This window comes from Besnoitia besnoiti, chromosome VI, assembly GCF_002563875.1.
Source record: "Besnoitia besnoiti strain Bb-Ger1 chromosome VI, whole genome shotgun sequence".
NCBI classification, from domain to species: domain Eukaryota; phylum Apicomplexa; class Conoidasida; order Eucoccidiorida; family Sarcocystidae; genus Besnoitia; species Besnoitia besnoiti.
The window spans coordinates 803,880-819,415 of NC_042361.1; the positions used below are offsets into that span (position 1 = coordinate 803,880).

The 15,536-nt window shown below is 53.0% G+C and overlaps 3 protein-coding genes across 3 annotated transcripts; all 3 read right to left on the reverse strand.

Moving 5' to 3' along the window:
- Positions 1 to 2,837: 2,837 nt before the first annotated feature.
- On the reverse strand, positions 2,838 to 4,198 carry BESB_065410 (uncharacterized protein; the record flags this gene model as incomplete). Its single annotated transcript, XM_029364935.1, has 7 exons — positions 2,838 to 2,983; positions 3,082 to 3,135; positions 3,252 to 3,299; positions 3,412 to 3,462; positions 3,571 to 3,624; positions 3,732 to 3,776; positions 3,913 to 4,198. The coding sequence occupies 7 exons, from the start codon at positions 4,196 to 4,198 to the stop codon at positions 2,838 to 2,840; spliced, it is 684 nt and encodes a 227-aa protein (XP_029218518.1).
- A 2,255-nt stretch (positions 4,199 to 6,453) lies between these two features.
- On the reverse strand, positions 6,454 to 9,195 carry BESB_065420 (uncharacterized protein; the record flags this gene model as incomplete). Its single annotated transcript, XM_029364936.1, has 7 exons — positions 6,454 to 7,075; positions 7,650 to 7,763; positions 8,089 to 8,213; positions 8,626 to 8,694; positions 8,744 to 8,799; positions 9,003 to 9,092; positions 9,177 to 9,195. 7 exons carry the CDS (start codon positions 9,193 to 9,195, stop codon positions 6,454 to 6,456), a joined length of 1,095 nt encoding a protein of 364 aa, XP_029218519.1.
- Positions 9,196 to 10,881: 1,686 nt separating this feature from the next.
- On the reverse strand, positions 10,882 to 14,571 carry BESB_065430 (RAB43, member RAS oncogene family protein; the record flags this gene model as incomplete). Its single annotated transcript, XM_029364937.1, has 7 exons — positions 10,882 to 10,914; positions 11,185 to 11,358; positions 11,904 to 12,083; positions 12,616 to 12,726; positions 13,368 to 13,478; positions 13,675 to 13,819; positions 14,429 to 14,571. The coding sequence occupies 7 exons, from the start codon at positions 14,569 to 14,571 to the stop codon at positions 10,882 to 10,884; spliced, it is 897 nt and encodes a 298-aa protein (XP_029218520.1).
- Positions 14,572 to 15,536: the final 965 nt, after the last annotated feature.

Here is a 15,536-nt window from a genome sequence, read left to right on the forward strand (position 1 = left end):
ACGGTATCCCGTCAGGCTCTTTCACACAGGCGAATGCTAAACTAGAGGCTGACCCAAGATGAATAAGTTGCTCTTTCCCCTCGTCCTCTACGTGACCGCAACAACATATTGAGTCACGAAGGCTCTATTTGCGGAAGAGAGGTGTTGCAAATCACGTGCCGCTTTCAGATACATGTAAACGAAGACGCGTCGACGTGGACGAGTCAGAGGTTTTCGGACAGTTTGCCTCAGAAACCGACACGTGCGTGAACAGAGTACTGACACCTGTTCAGTGATCTGTTGCTGTTGCCTCACCTCGAAGGCGTCAACGCATGACCGAAGCTTAATGTTCACGTCCGCCACGATGCTCTCCACCTCTCGTTCGTACGCCTCGGCTACCGCCTTGACATATGCGTCGTGCTCTTCATGCTTCACGTTAAGATGGAAAATAACTTTGGTCAGCTGTGCCACTTTCCGGCTCAGCTCGTGCTGCAGTTCTTGAGTCCGCATATCATCTCTGCTGTATTGGGCCACACAGGAACCCAGTAGGTGGAGGCTCACGCCTTCTGGCGACCAGATGCAAACACCTCACTGTTTACACAACGCTATACGGTGAGGATCAATAAGACATGCATATCGGGGGCATACTGCCGCGCGGACGTACAACCCAGATGCACGAATTCACCGCTGAAGCTTTGTTTCAGGGAAGGCGAAAACTTGCATGCGTCGATTCGGTAAATACATTTCGTTACGCTTCTTTAGCTTGCGCATGCTAATGGCTCCCTGGAGATCTGTCGACTGCCTGCGTGAAGAGGAAATGAAACCGTGACGTCAGCAGTTGTCGTCGTTGCGTTGTGCCGGTGGAGAGGGTGTTGAGGTGTACAGTGCTCAGATAGCACCTTGTGGCGTTCGTGTTTGTGTATCTCAGAAACATTGCTGACCTCTCTGCTACACTACACAATCGACATCCTCTCGCGAGGATGTAAGGGCTGGGCTGAATAATTATGCTTTCAGTCACGAGATAGGAGTTCCTGTTTTAGGAACGCGCATGCGAACCCCATCCCGTGTCCGAAAAGCCGTCTGGGCGAGGCAAAACCTTTCGCAGTGTGCGGAATTGTCGCATATAAAAAACACGGCGTTGGTAGCAAGGCACGCATTGAACCTAGTTTGCAAAGATGCCTCAAATGCCTCTATTTTGCAAACACTCGAACAAACACTACAGTGGTCACGCCCCGCATCTGGCGCACTGCAGAAGCCCGTACGTGTGTGCGCACTGCGGGGTGAAGCTGCGCTGCACGATCTCTTGCCGGTCAAGAGGTAGTTGGAATAGCGAACGCTTATTCCACTATCATGAAGGCAGAACCTGAAGGCGAGCACCTTTGTACGACGACACACTGTGGAGAGGAGGGACTCGGAGCTACGTAATTCTACATTCCCAAGAATGGACGAAAAAACACTGCCCCGAGTCCCAGCCAATCGAGTCCGGCCGTTAGACGTTAGGTACATGGAAATTTGAAGAAGAAACCAGCTTATATATCTCACAGTGGCTAGGTACGGGCAAAACTCAATGAACACTAAATCGACCGGGCGACCGGTGTCAATGTGAACCACAGATATACAACGCTGCGTCGCTGCCGTGTACTGCACGCGTCACCTCGATGCTACTTAGCGATGTTACGATTTCAATCAGCCATTTTGATGCCATGAGCGAAAGCGTTGCAGCGAGCCTGTAATCCGTCAAAATACAGCTCTTCTGGTCGAAGTGTGGCGCGCGTCATGCGCATTTCTGTATCTTGTCCGTTTTCGACATACTCGCCACGGAGTGAGCACCACCACACAAAATAGCTTGGTGCCGTATCAGAAACTGATAATTTACAGCACTTCGGCGTTTTTCCCCGCTCTGAAGGAATATTCGCAAAAACGATGAGTCTTGCCCCGAATTTGGGGAAAGAATTTGTATTGCAGGCATGGCATCCCGCACCTCACTCAGAATGAGGCTTGGCGTGCACTTTTTTGCAGCTGCATGAGAGCGTGTGGTTCGCGTCGTGCCCGTGCAGCTTTTCTTCAGTGCTGTGCCCGGTTGGACGATGGCGTGCTGCTTCAGCCGCTCCCTCGTTATCCCCCCTTTCTGCCGCTGTTCGCGCTGCTGCTTCCGCAGCAGCTTCATTGCTTTGCGGGCTCGTGAACCTTGCCACAAGGGAATTCCAGCCTTCCGCAATCTTGTCTCCAGCATAGTCAACCGCATCACCAATCGCTGTGTTGAATAAACCGCAAAACCGAGAATGATTTTTCCTTCAGACTCCTGCACATTTCGCTTGTGGCCACAGATCGATTACTGGGAACATGTATGGCGATCTCGAAGCCCGAGAGACCCGCGCAGATGTGCAGTGGTCATACACGTGGCTATGGGTGAGGGAATAGTGTACACAAGATCCCTATTTGCCCCTATCGATGATGCTCTTGCTCTGGAGGAGCACGCTGTACTGTGCGCCACCTCGTTTTAAACTGGTTTCGTATCAAGTTTGAAAGCCCCTGTGCAACCCATGCGGACGTACTTTCTCCCCAAGATTTATTCTGTTCCGTATCTCTCTCTCCCGATGATTTGACGTTTGGGGCGCCTATAGATAAGAACAAACACTGCTCTTCCGGACCATTTTCTCCGCTCTGGACTCTGCACGACGGCAGACGGCCGTCTCCTGCATATGCCTCTGTCCTCACCAAATTCAACAGAATAGCTGCTCGTCAGCCCTCCTTTGGCCGACGTGGCTGTGCGCTCAGGTTGTCAAACGGGTTCCTTACCAGGTTTCAAACGAGCGGCAGGCATGCACACACAGATACGTAGATCGGTGTAGATATTGCTAGGATCTCACAGAGCACACCTCAATAAGGGGTGAACGCAACGGCAGCGGAGAAGCGCGCGGAATAGGCGATGATACCCTGCCCCCGGGTAGAGACCTACGCTGCTTGACGTGGCCAATGAAGCTCTCGATAGAATGATGCTCTTCTGCAGCAAGAGAGAAACAGCACGAAAACATGATATGATCAGGGCACCTGACAGATACCGGACCGGGGGTGGCATCATGAGCCTCGTGGTTAGCGTACTTTTAAATTTCTTCCATAGGGCGATCGTTTGGTCGGCGTCCAGATGCTGCTGCTCTGCATGAGGGAAGTCAGCGCACAGGCTAGCGCGGTGCTATCAGGCAGTTGCCAACAAGCGGACAGAACCACACCGGCGCTGCAAGGATGCGCGACCTAACCAGTGGGTCACCTACGGGCAAAAGGCTTGATCCTCTGTCGTTCTTCGTCGGTGACTTTTACATCTGTGAAGCCACGTAACAGGATATCGGGGCACGATGTCAACATCAGGAGCGTCAGCAGAACAAAGTGGCGCCAGAAAGGGAACTATAGAGGGAATATAAAGAGCAGACCTACTTTTAGTTCCGAGAATTTTGTCCATAAAATCTGTAGCCTCTGTCCCTCGCTCTGAGATTAACAATCAATAACATTCCACGGAGAAAATACTGGACGGCGCTACGACCTTGCGGTCGCCGGGCACATTCAAACGAGAGAATCATGGCACGGCGGCCTGACCTTGTTCCGCGCGCCATCGCCCCAGAGTTTCCTCAGGGTCTAGCTTTGCTATTCCTGCAAGCATCGGCATCGGGGTCGACAAAGAAGGATAATGAGGGTTGGGTATCTCCTGTTCCTGACCAAAATTCTCAGGCTACGAGTGATGCCCACACTCGACATACTGGCAGCCGCGCGAACGACATTATCGTAGTCCTTTGCGTCATCCTCTGAACACATATCGCAAGAAGAGGACAGGGCGCAGGTTTCGGAGTACCGGTGGTTACAACGGGACCGCCAACTCCCCCCAAGGCACAGCTGTGCTAGACAAAGACGAACTGTGTAGAGGCTCTACATGTCCCTCACTGTTTTTTTTCTGGACGAACGAGGGCATATCGTTGACATCGTCATCTTCATCGTCTCCATCTTCAAGTGTGGCGACATCATTGAGGCTGCCATCACCGGAAAAGTTTCGAGAACCTGGGTATTCATTCGCATCTGCTTCCGACTCCCATAAATGGAGGCCGCTGGCCAGGGAAGGCCGTAGAGCTTCGGCTCTGTTCGGTCCCTCCCACACCAGGGACAATGAAACACAGACAAGAAAGAGGACAACCGCCGAACCAAAGCCGAGATGTAAAGCTAACACCGCCATCGTGGGGGATTTTCCTTTGACCTAGTGGTCATCGAGTGTCCTGGGAGTGCGGCTGACAGAGAGAACACGCTGAAGACCCACGTCGTGATGTCACACGCACATAGGTGTTAAAGGCCACAGTTTTTCCCTTCGAAAACAAAACGACTTCAAGGAATGTTCATACAGAGTCTGCTTCTCTGGAGAACCCGACGGTCCTCGCACCTGGCTCAGCCGTGACTGGTAAGACACGAGCAGGGCACGCAGGCCTCTCGAGCAAGCTCGACCGTGACATTATTTGTAAGATGAGATGACTGTCTTTTGTGGCTAGTTTCTCAGGGTCTCTTGCGCACCGTCGGCATAGATACAAGACCAGGCCACCTGTCCGTGCAAGCAGTTTTACCAGTGATGTTGCATCGGCGGAGGCCTTCATTTTGGATGTGCACGGGAAAGGTTTCGGAATCTGTAGGCCATCCCAAACCAACGTGCAACACGCTGAAACTAGAAACGGATCAGCGTGTGTTAGCTACTGTTTGTTTTCTTCACGGGAAACCGCCGCTAGTTGCCTTTCACGACATGTCGGACAGCATGCTTGCCTCAAAACAACTTCTCCCCTAGATTCGCAATCGCAACAGCGTCGGACTCCTACTAACCGCCGAAGAGCCACGTGCATCTTCATTGACGCTGAGGCATAGGGATCATATCAGGTAGCCCATTAGGCGAGGAATCGTCGCTGTCACGCGCAGCCTTGCATTCCGGTGCCCTGATGATACGATGCGACGCAAAACAGAGGCCCCGTAGAAGCCACGCGCCTCTAGTACACTTCCCTATGGCCTGACCGAGCACAAAAGTGTACGCGCCAGAAACATGGCCATCCCACGTCTACCGTGATTTTTCAAGTCGATACGCCACCCGACGGCTGTCTGTCGTGGTTCTATCCGAAGAGGTATAGTTTACTCGTGAAGGATCTAAAGTCACGCTATGAACTAACAGGTTATGTGAGGCAATGCCGCTCGTGCACCGGTGAAATGTATCTCGGTCGGTTCGGCACGTCTTTAGAGCCATCCGCCACACCCCACTCTCGTGTCTTGCGTAAGTCGTAGCACTGAGTACCCAAAAAGGGATGCGTGAGACAGAGGTGTGGGCATATGTCGCAACGCGATTTTCCGAATAAATGTGAAAAGTCGTTTTCAACAGTGTGGATTCCAAACAACTACGCACACGGAAAGAGGAAATGCAGACCGTGGAGCCCACAATATTCCCTCACTTAGGACCTTCGCGACCAGGAAATTGACAACGCCTCCCAAGGTACGCAGAATTGCCACTACCCGGAGAGGGACTGTGTCTGCCGTTTTTAAAATTCACTAACACACTGACAACACAATATATTTGCTCTCTTCGTGCATAAGTGGCTATCTGCGTGCAGCCGCCACACCCTGTCCTTAGAATAATGTACGAGTGTGATAAGACTGCATCGGTGCATAAGAGAACAACTGAACACTGGACAGGATACAAGACCTACGCGCCACCCTCAAAATGCTGACCACAAGGGCATGACGAAGAAAGACTGACAGAAGAGAAGGAGCGGGAAAAGCGCAAATAGTGTGCCTACGCAAAGGAAACGAGCTCCACCAGAAAGGCGGCCCCCCAAACCGTCAGGCGACAGAAAACCCTCTGAACATATTTCACATTGAGAATCCTCACGGTGTCTTAGCCGGCGTTCAGCGGTGCTCCCTTGAACACATGAGAACGAAACGCAGCAGACGCTCAAATGTAGCACAGAGCAAGCTCACACGGCACCGCTGCATTGCCACGCCCTCGGTGTACATGTGTATTCCTTAGTGCTCTTGAGAGCTACAAGACGCGCTCGAGCTTTGCCCGTTCCGCAGCGCTCCGCCAGGGTAACGTTGGGGGTAACTTCCTCCAGTACCCGTTTCTGTCCCTCCGCCCCCCCTTTCCCCGTGTCACCGAGACTGGATATAATAAAGAGTCCAGGAGCTCATTTACTCTGCTGCCTACAAAAAGTATCCGTGCGAAGAGTACGGCTACAAGGCAAAGTTTCCGCTTTCCCTCAACTGTGTTACAGTGTCTGCCACTTGCCTGACTAACTTCATATGGTAGCCCCTGCTGCGCGCGACAGCATCTACCCTGCGTTCGTCTCCTCCAAAGTCCGCTGCATATTCACCTCCTTCCGGCATACCCCACGCGTCGATCAATCCCTCATCCGCTAACACTTTCAGTCTCTTTTGGTCTAATAAGGAAACCAAACCGTCTACAGCCTAGCGCGCAATAAGATCAATCGAGCAGCACGTGCATCCCTGAACTCCTTCAATCTGCACAACTTTTCCATAAGCAAGTTTCCTTTTCCTTTCACTGAACAATGCCTCAGCACTCTCATGCGGCGTTTGCTCCTCACCGTCGGGATCACGTCTGTCGCTGCGATCGAGGTCGGCAGCTCCTTGACCTTCCCCAACTGCTTGACACACTTGGACGCACGTCAAAGTGACCGGACCCGCATTACGTCCGGCGACTGGCTTCTGCACGCAGACGGCTTTCTCTGTCCGTGACGGTGGATGCCCGGGTCCAGAATCTCCGGTTACAGCCATCGCCTTCCCTGGGCCGCCGCAACGACATCCCTCCATTCGCCCTTGGCACTCATCCTTCATTTTATCGTCTGAGCACGTGCCCTTCGTGCCACACAGGTTTTGACCGATACCGGCCATCTCTTCAGGCATGCTGGACCCTTGCGAATACAAACGATCACAAACCGTCGCTGGGCTGGTTCCTCTAGACACGCCACGTCCTCTCTCCTCAAGAAACTTGGCGGAACTCGGATCCGAGCGCCATCTTGAGAGAGCCGTTTCTGAGGCACCTCCAGCATCTTCACCAGCTCGGTCCCACCTGCCGATAGAGGCAGGTTCGTCTCCACCGGTCGCTTGATGGCTTGACTTTCACCGTGTGGAAACGCCAGAGTTCCAACAGCAAACAGGGAGAGACCGAAACCCCAGACCGCGAAGATGACACACAAAGCTTATTTCCTGCCCGTTGCGACGCCGGGGACGGCTGCGACGATTAAGCTTTTGAATAGCACGCCCCATCCGCGTGCAGCACGCGCTGAGCAACATGCCAGGCTGTGAAAAGAACCTGAAGCACGCAAGAGCGGTAGCAATTGCAAGCATCATTCATCATCCAACTTACCGAGGACACGTCACAACCCTCTGTTGCATCGCACGTCCCTACACATGGCATTGTTGGACGTTCTCGTCACACCAGTTACTGCGTTAACTGTACCTCGCTACCCATCTGTGTGATCCCTGTCGTTCTCAACTACTGTCCCCCTCGATACACAGCAGTCGCCTCTGATTCCAGGGGAGAAGGATCCGCGCGAACATGCTCCGAGCAGCGTGCCTCCCCGAGTTCACGTAGACTGCACGATCTGGGCGATTTGCCCTGTCGCTTACTGCATGACACGTACCTACGAGGGGCTGCACATACCTCGTGTGTTGAGAGAGCTTCGGCCACTGGCCAAGCGAGCTTGGAGCTCTGCTGGCGCATCAAGTGGAAGCATGCAGCCGTGAACACTGGATTCCTGCGCAGAGATATGCAGAACCGTACACGCAGAACGAAAGCAATTGGCAACAACACACGCCCCACGCCAGGCGACAGACAGTCGACTGAGAGACGCCGAGAGGAAACGAAGCAAATCACTCGTTGCGTACCCGACAACCACAACCGACAACACACACAGAACCCCGAGGTACAACAGCACTGCGCAGGGACCACCGTCAACCGCGTTAGCGACTGCAAGCATCATCAGGAATAGAACCTGAAACGTCAGAAAGGCTTGTCCAGTGGTGTATTACTTGGTCAGTCTACCGGGAGCATAGAGGGACAGCAAACCATTCCCCGATTGCCTCGATTTGCAAAGGCCGCAGCAATCGATGAAGGTTACACGGAGACTGAGCAAGTTATCGTAGTTGAGACGCCAGGCGAGCGTCTCGATGAAACGCTGCCGAAATGTGGCAGATGTCGAGCGGAGCTGAGACAAAACGAAAAACACAAATTGGAAGGTCCGCTGATACACCCTCCAGAATTATACGCGATATGCTTTGGGCGCCCAAACTGCGGAATGCGACGAAAATGATTGTCTCGCGAGCACATCTGCAAAGACTCTAAGAGGGTGCACCCCGCCTCGACAGATTGTGGCCATACAGAGAGAGGAAATCAGCAAGATATGTGATATCCTCAATGCAAGGCCCATAAGGGAATGATAATAATAAGAGAAGCCACCACAAAAACATCGCATGATGCTACTGGCTGGCACCGAGGGAGAACGCGTGCACAGAGGATGCACCACAAAACCTAAGATTGTGACAAAGACACACGAAGACACGATGCATGCACCACAAAAGGACAACACCATCGCAATCAAGAAGGATCATCACACTTACCCTTTCTTTGACGCGTACTATCTCGGCCTGGTGCTCCTCCCTAGCCGCTTTCAGCTGCTCGGTTTTCATCTGTAAAAGATAGAGGTACACAAAACTAGATATGTGCCTTCAGAGTCACCAGCATGAGTACCGTGAACACTAGAGATGCTACAGCACCATAAACCGTAAACGCGACTGAAACAAAGACCACGGGAAGGTAGCTGTAGGCGGCCCGAATGCGCATGCCTGTCTTGTCGTGCGGAAGCCTCGACGGAGACGAATGTACGACCTGAAAAAGACCTCATACATTTTTACTGCTCACTAGAGCTAAGTGGTTCTCAACACTTCTGACAGCAACGGGGCGACCAGAGACGCAGCGGACTAGGTAATACACTTACGGAAAACAGAGAATGCAAGAGACTGCCGAGCTGAAGTTATGCTGGGGTCACAGTCCTGCGTGACGGCATCGGCAGATTGCGTCAAGAAAGCTGAAGAACGCACCACAGGACGGAGAAATGGCGAAGTGGGACAAAGGGCCATAAGGCCAATCCACGCTAAGTGACCGCCCGTACCAGAAGACAGGCGCCACATAGCAGTGTGTGCCCGCAGCTAACCACTGACAAAAATTGGACAGTGGCACATGGCGCTCACTCAAAACACGATTCACTGTGCCACGCCCCCCCGCCACAAATTGGTGGGAGCGAATTCGAACCTTGCTCGCCTACCTCAGAAAGTAACTGAGGCGAGTTGCTCACGGGGAGACGTCAAGATTGGAAAGCGAAGGCAGCGCCAAGGAGAGCACCTCTTGGACTTCTTCCACGCTCCAGCTGAATGCTGTTCCGACCTCCAGTTAACGCTATGCTTCCCAAGCGTACGGGCGGAGACAATGCTCTGGTTTGCCACGTGATCAGGTGCCTTCGGCGACTTTCCCCACTGACTATCTTGCGAATCGAGTTGTGAATTCGGAAGGGAGAACCTCCGGTTAGGCTAAATCCGGATGCCCGAAGACGGCGCCTCAAGCGCTCGTACGCAGAGTTTTATTGCGAGATCCTTATGTGAGATGAACGGTACAGCAAACAGCATATCCTTTTGCTACCCGGCCGCCTTGCCTGTGCATTTCCCTGTACACCAAACCATATCCATCCATATACAAAGGAGGCACCGCATAATGAAGACGGCTTCTCTACCGTTAATCCCGCATTAAATAGGGAGAAAGCAATCCATGGATATGCCCCGGTTGAATGGTCCCCTGCGGCACCTCCGGAGATTGCCAGACGCTGTTTTTCAGGAACATGGCAGGAATCGTTACGTCAGCAGATGCCAAAACTAAGCAACGCAGAGCAGGTAGAGTGACGAGCCGCGAAGTGGACTTCTCTCTCTACAAAAGAGGCAATAATTGAACGCGTCGCCCCGCCGTTGCTACGCGAAGTGGTCTGGGGTGCCCCTTCCGGGATGACTGCTGCGAGTTGCCCAAATGCTTTCTGAAGACTCTTCTTTTACATGAAAGTCTCGGCACGGACAGGCTTCTTGAGATATGAACCTCCAGCACAGACTACGAGATGGAAACGAGGAGAGGTTTCGTGTGCGCGCAAGCTTGAAGCAAACACGTTTTCTGGTTTGTCTCCCGCCTCTTCTCTTCCCTGTTTTAGCACCATCTGCCGCCGTTTAGAGAGTAGGCCGCGAAAGAGAGGATTCGCCTATGCTGAAACGCGAGCGGCTCTCTTGCGTCACTCGACTGTAAAATTTCAGTGTTCAGGCCCGCACACGGGCTCCCAATGAGGCACTCGACAGACGGAAGGCCATGTGGACGAGGTTCTTTACAGAGCCGCAGCGCAGACGAAGAAACAGAGAAAAACAATGCAGAGAAGAGACACAGACAGAAAACCAAACGCGGAGCGGAGGAGACGAGGAGACTCAGAAGAAGAAGACGCAGCAGACAACACAACAGGGAGAAATGAGCCAACAGACGCGTCTGCGTTTCCAATGCAGCTCGGAGACGATGAGGGCTGCCGCGAAATCGAACCGATGCGAGACAGAGGCCTGCGATGGACACTGCGGACGAGCGAGGCACAGAGAAGCGGATGCGTCAGCCAACTGAGAGGAGAAAAGTCCACAACAGGAACACCCTCGAAGGGCGGGGACTGCAACCATCAAATCAGCTGCCCCCAAGGACGACACCACCCTTGAGATGAAATCTTCTTCCGCTGTTCGGTCCTCCTAAATCCCTTGCCTTCTCTCCACCCCTGATGATAGGTATTGGAGCCGAGCTCTGGCTGCTTAAGAAGACTGCGACGCGAGCGTCCGCGACTCCTGCACAACAGAATTTGAAAACAGGTGAATTCAGACGCATACAGAATACCGTAAAACACACACATACATATACAGAAATTATTTAGCGACACATACCTGATCACGGTATTCTGTCCCTTTGTAAGGCAGTCCCGAGTCCACACACCCAAATCATTCTGCGCATATACCTGCATATATATATATATATATATATATATATGTGGACAGATATATACAATATATATATATATATATGTATTTGTTTATATACTTTATATACACCCTATGGACCACGTTTGCCTGCAGATATGCCTTGGTCCTAGGGACTTCTCTGCTCACTTCTTCGTTTTGTCGCTGTTGACGGGAGCCATATTTTTCGAAAAGTAAATGTTTCTTCCGCTCGAGAAGGAGCCGTGCGATGGCGTCCGCCGTGGGCACGGGGACGTAGGACCGGAACTTCGGCGCCTGAGCCAAAGACGCACAGTCCAGGCGCGTAGTCAGAGTTTCAAGCGTTAAACAACACCAGGTGATGCTCGGCGTGCTCCGATACGCCGCATAGGCGCAAACATGCAGACGCACATGCATATATATATATATGTTTAGATATATGTAAAGACAACACGTCTGGCAGCGGCTGCTCGGTCGCCTACAACGAAGGCGAATGAAGCACGGGGAGGCAGCCAGAGGCGAGAGTTCCCCCTCACGATGGTAAAAGTCAATAGACCCTTAGATGTATATACGCGTTCACCGCTTCGCGATGTGATCCTTACGGTTTTCTCCGCAGCCATAATGCACGCATACGAATACACAGCTCCGCATCAGTCAATATTTTACAGTAATGTTATATATATACAAATATATGGCAGCAGACGGTCCGGCCCCCACACGCCGCACGCGTGGATGCGGGGTCACGCACGCGCTGTAAAGCCAGGCAGCACCCCTAGAGGACCATCCACAAGTCTACCGGCGTGTGAGTACGTATATATATATATATATGTTGGTCGACTTACGCTGACTGCTGTCGGTGAGCCGTGCTCTCCTCGCTTGTGTTTCTTCTTCTCTTCCTTGCCCTCCGCGTTTGAATCTCCCGCGAGGCGTGCAGCTCGCACGCGCTTGCGGTGTGGCCCCTGGACTTCTTGTCTCAGCTCCTCTTCGCGGATCTTCTCAGCCAACAACATTTCCCCGTCTTCCTGGAAAGGCAAACGCACGCGCGAGAAAACAGTTGAACACGCTATCTTCTTCTGTTATTCTTCGCATTCGCCCCTCCTCAAAAATGCCTCTCTCCCGACCTGCAGAGTTCGCGAGGCGCACGCCGCAGGCGCCGCGGGAGAGCGCGTCACAGTACCGGGGCGAGCAGTCCTCTCCTAAACCCACGTTCCGGAGCCTCATCCTACAACTGTGCGCTCGCGACACGCCATCGACCGTCCTGCACACTGCCCGCCAGGCGGCAGACTAAACGGACTACGCTTTTGAAGAGCTCAACACGCGCCGCTTTTGCGTCCTTTTCTGTCTTTTCTGGCGGGCACGGAAACTCGCTGCGCGGCCTTCGAAACACTTCAAGCCGCGACGACGCGGTTTTCTTCCGACGCGTCCCTTCTTCCTTTCACCGAATTTCCTGCAATTCTGCGCACTGCATCCTGCGCCGACGTGGTGGGCTCCGCTCCTTTCGCGAGCCGGTTGTCAAGACAACGCGCGGGATCAGGACTCTCGAGTTCTCCGTACCTCGTCGCGCCATCCGTAGTAATCCGGAGTGATGTTTTTGAACAGCATCGCCCGCGTCTTCCGCGGCTTCTGCTGCTCGGAGGCTTCGCGCTCAAGCAGCTCTCGCACGCCCTGGACGAGACGCACAGGCGCACGCACATGCACATAAAAAACATATATATATATACAAACATGTGTGACTCCAACGTGGCTGGCAGCGGCTGCGTGGAAGTCCACAGGAAAAGAGAGTGGAACGTTCCTCCGTCACTCAAGAGCTGCCCACATGCAAAGTTCAAACGCCTGCGTCTGTGCATGCCTCGACAGCCCCACGAGCAGGACGCGCCTCCTCAAAGCCAAGCGCGTATTCGCGCACATCGCCCCGGTTCACCGCCCCCGCCCCTTCTCACCCCCCCCCCCCTGACTTCTGCCACGCTTCGGACGGGCACGGCTAAGGGGAAACGCACGATGCGTCTTCGCAGGCCGGTGCAAGCTCGCGAAGAGAGAGGCCACAAGAACACACGCGTGTGTTTGCTCCTGAAGACGTGTTACCACAAGAGGGACACCTTCGATATACCAATCTTCACGCACGAGTCGACTGCCGTACTCTCATCTTTACACACCTCTGCGTCTCTCTATATATACATACCATTCTATCTGAATAGGTATATCTGCATCTATCCATATATCCGTATATTTTATCTATACATAGGAGGCACGTGAGGCAGAGGCAGCGCGTGGGCGAGCAGAGAGACGCCTTTACTCTGCTTGCTTACCTTGAGCTCTTTGGCCGCGCCAAAGTACATGTAGCCGTCAGCTCCGGCGGCACTCATCTTGCTCGTCGCCTCGAGGGTCGTGGAAGACGTCGAGTAGTCCGGGCCACCGAGCTGAGGGCACGCCGCACGACACCTTGCCCATACCACAGAATGCAAAAAAAATGGAAGCGCCGCGAAACAGACGGCGCGCAGGTTGATACGCTTACTATCTGTCCTCGCAATGCTCACTTTGAGCGCTTTTTAACAATGAAAAAAGATGCAGCGACAGAGCCCACCAGATCACCCCGGCAAAGTCAACTACGCTTACGTCTTTGGTGCGGAACTCCCAGGCTTTCTTCACGCGAATCATCTTGTTGATGTCGTCGTTCAGATAGCGGATGCGGTGTTCGCCCAAGCTCGCGTCCTGGACCTGAGCAATCATCTTCCCGATCTCTCGCATCACTTCGCTTCGCCTACAAAGCGGAAAGAAATCCACGCGCGGAGGACAGGCTAGCTGGAAGCCACACGCCATACGCATGGCCCGCAAAGACCGCCCACGAGCACATGGTGACCCCAACACACACCTATAAAGTCGTATTTCCATCGCCATCCATAGATATATTTAACTGGCTATAGACACATGTATTTGAAGTTATGCCTCAGGCAGGTCCTAAGCTGCGGTCGCGTCTCTGGCTCTGGCTGGCGCGAAAAACGCTGCGTGCAGAGGTCTCTGTTTCCATGGATTAGGGGCGGTGGAGCCGCACAAAACACGGCTTCTGTATGTTGTATTCAGCACCACTTTGCACGGAGGAAGGCATAACTGTGCACGAATACATGAGAAAATTCTCAGGCAGACTTGGCATACCTATACCGGAGAACGTAGGTACACAACATATATATACATGTCTATGTATATATATATATATATATGTCTGTAGATGTACGTGTCTATGTTTATGAATGTATATATATTAAAGGAACACAGTCGAACACAGAAACGTGGCGATAGATCCTCTATGCGCAAGTTGTTTCGGCGAAAGAAAGTGCCGCTCGTTTCTCTTTCCCCGCCTTTTTCGGTGTACCACTTTTCCGCCTGTTTGATGTCACCGCAGGAGTTCACATCTCGGGGTCTACGCTGCCGGGTCGCGACGCCCTTCACGACCGCGTCCTTGACGGCAAGCCACTTGTTCAAAACCGCGTTCGCGCGCTCGGCGTTCCGAGCCATTTTGGAACACGAAGAAAAAAAACAGAAAGGAGAGGAAGAAGGAAAGTGAACCCTAGAGCCACGGCCACCGGGGAGCCGCGCGAAGCAAACGCAGAAGGAATCCGCAGGCAGAACGAAAGAAGCTAAGGCTATGCTGAAGACGCCTGAGACCGGGTCGAGATGCAGCGAGAGCCGGACAGAGGAGAGACTGCTCGACAGGCAGGAACCACCACGGCTGGAGGGGGGGAGGAAGTCGGGAATGGAAGAAGTGCATCACGATGACAGGGAGAAGGGTCCAGAAGGTACCACCCTGAGACACGAGAGGAAGAAGGCGCGAACGCCACGCGAGGAAGGGGAAGCTACGGAAAAAAACGGCCGGAAAACAAAACTGAGTACGCAGCGGGGCAAGAGAATACAGAATCTCAGCGGCACGGTCGAGGCAGAGGAGGACATGTAGCGCAGTCACAGCTCACACAATGCCCTCGCTACAGCCGCCAACTTCGAGAAAACAAAAAGCACCGAGTGCCTCATAACCGGTTCGCGCGAAAACCAAGCAGTATTACACTCTCTCCGCTCGTGCCCTGTCGCCGATGTGAGTTCCGAACCGCGGACGGCGGACCTGCGTCTTCAGAGAAGCCTCGTTTTCACCGCTTCTCGCTTTCCTAGGAAAGTCCTAGGCGCGTACAGACGCTTCTGCTGTGTAGACAGTCCGATAGAAGTTGCGAGGAGAAGCAAGTTGCGCTTTGCTGCCTGTGCATGAAATCAATTTCATTAAGGTGTATGCAACCGATGCAGTGTACTGACAGTAAACACGAGAGCCGGCCTCCAACAGAAGAGACAGTCCTTTGAATATGTGTCCGTAGCCATATCTTTGAGTGAATCTTCGATTGTGTTTCGGGCATGTAGAACGAAAATGCGCGCGGGGCTGAGACTGTGGCGTTATTGCTGAGGACAGAAACGCGTGTCCACGGTCGCACACGATTCCT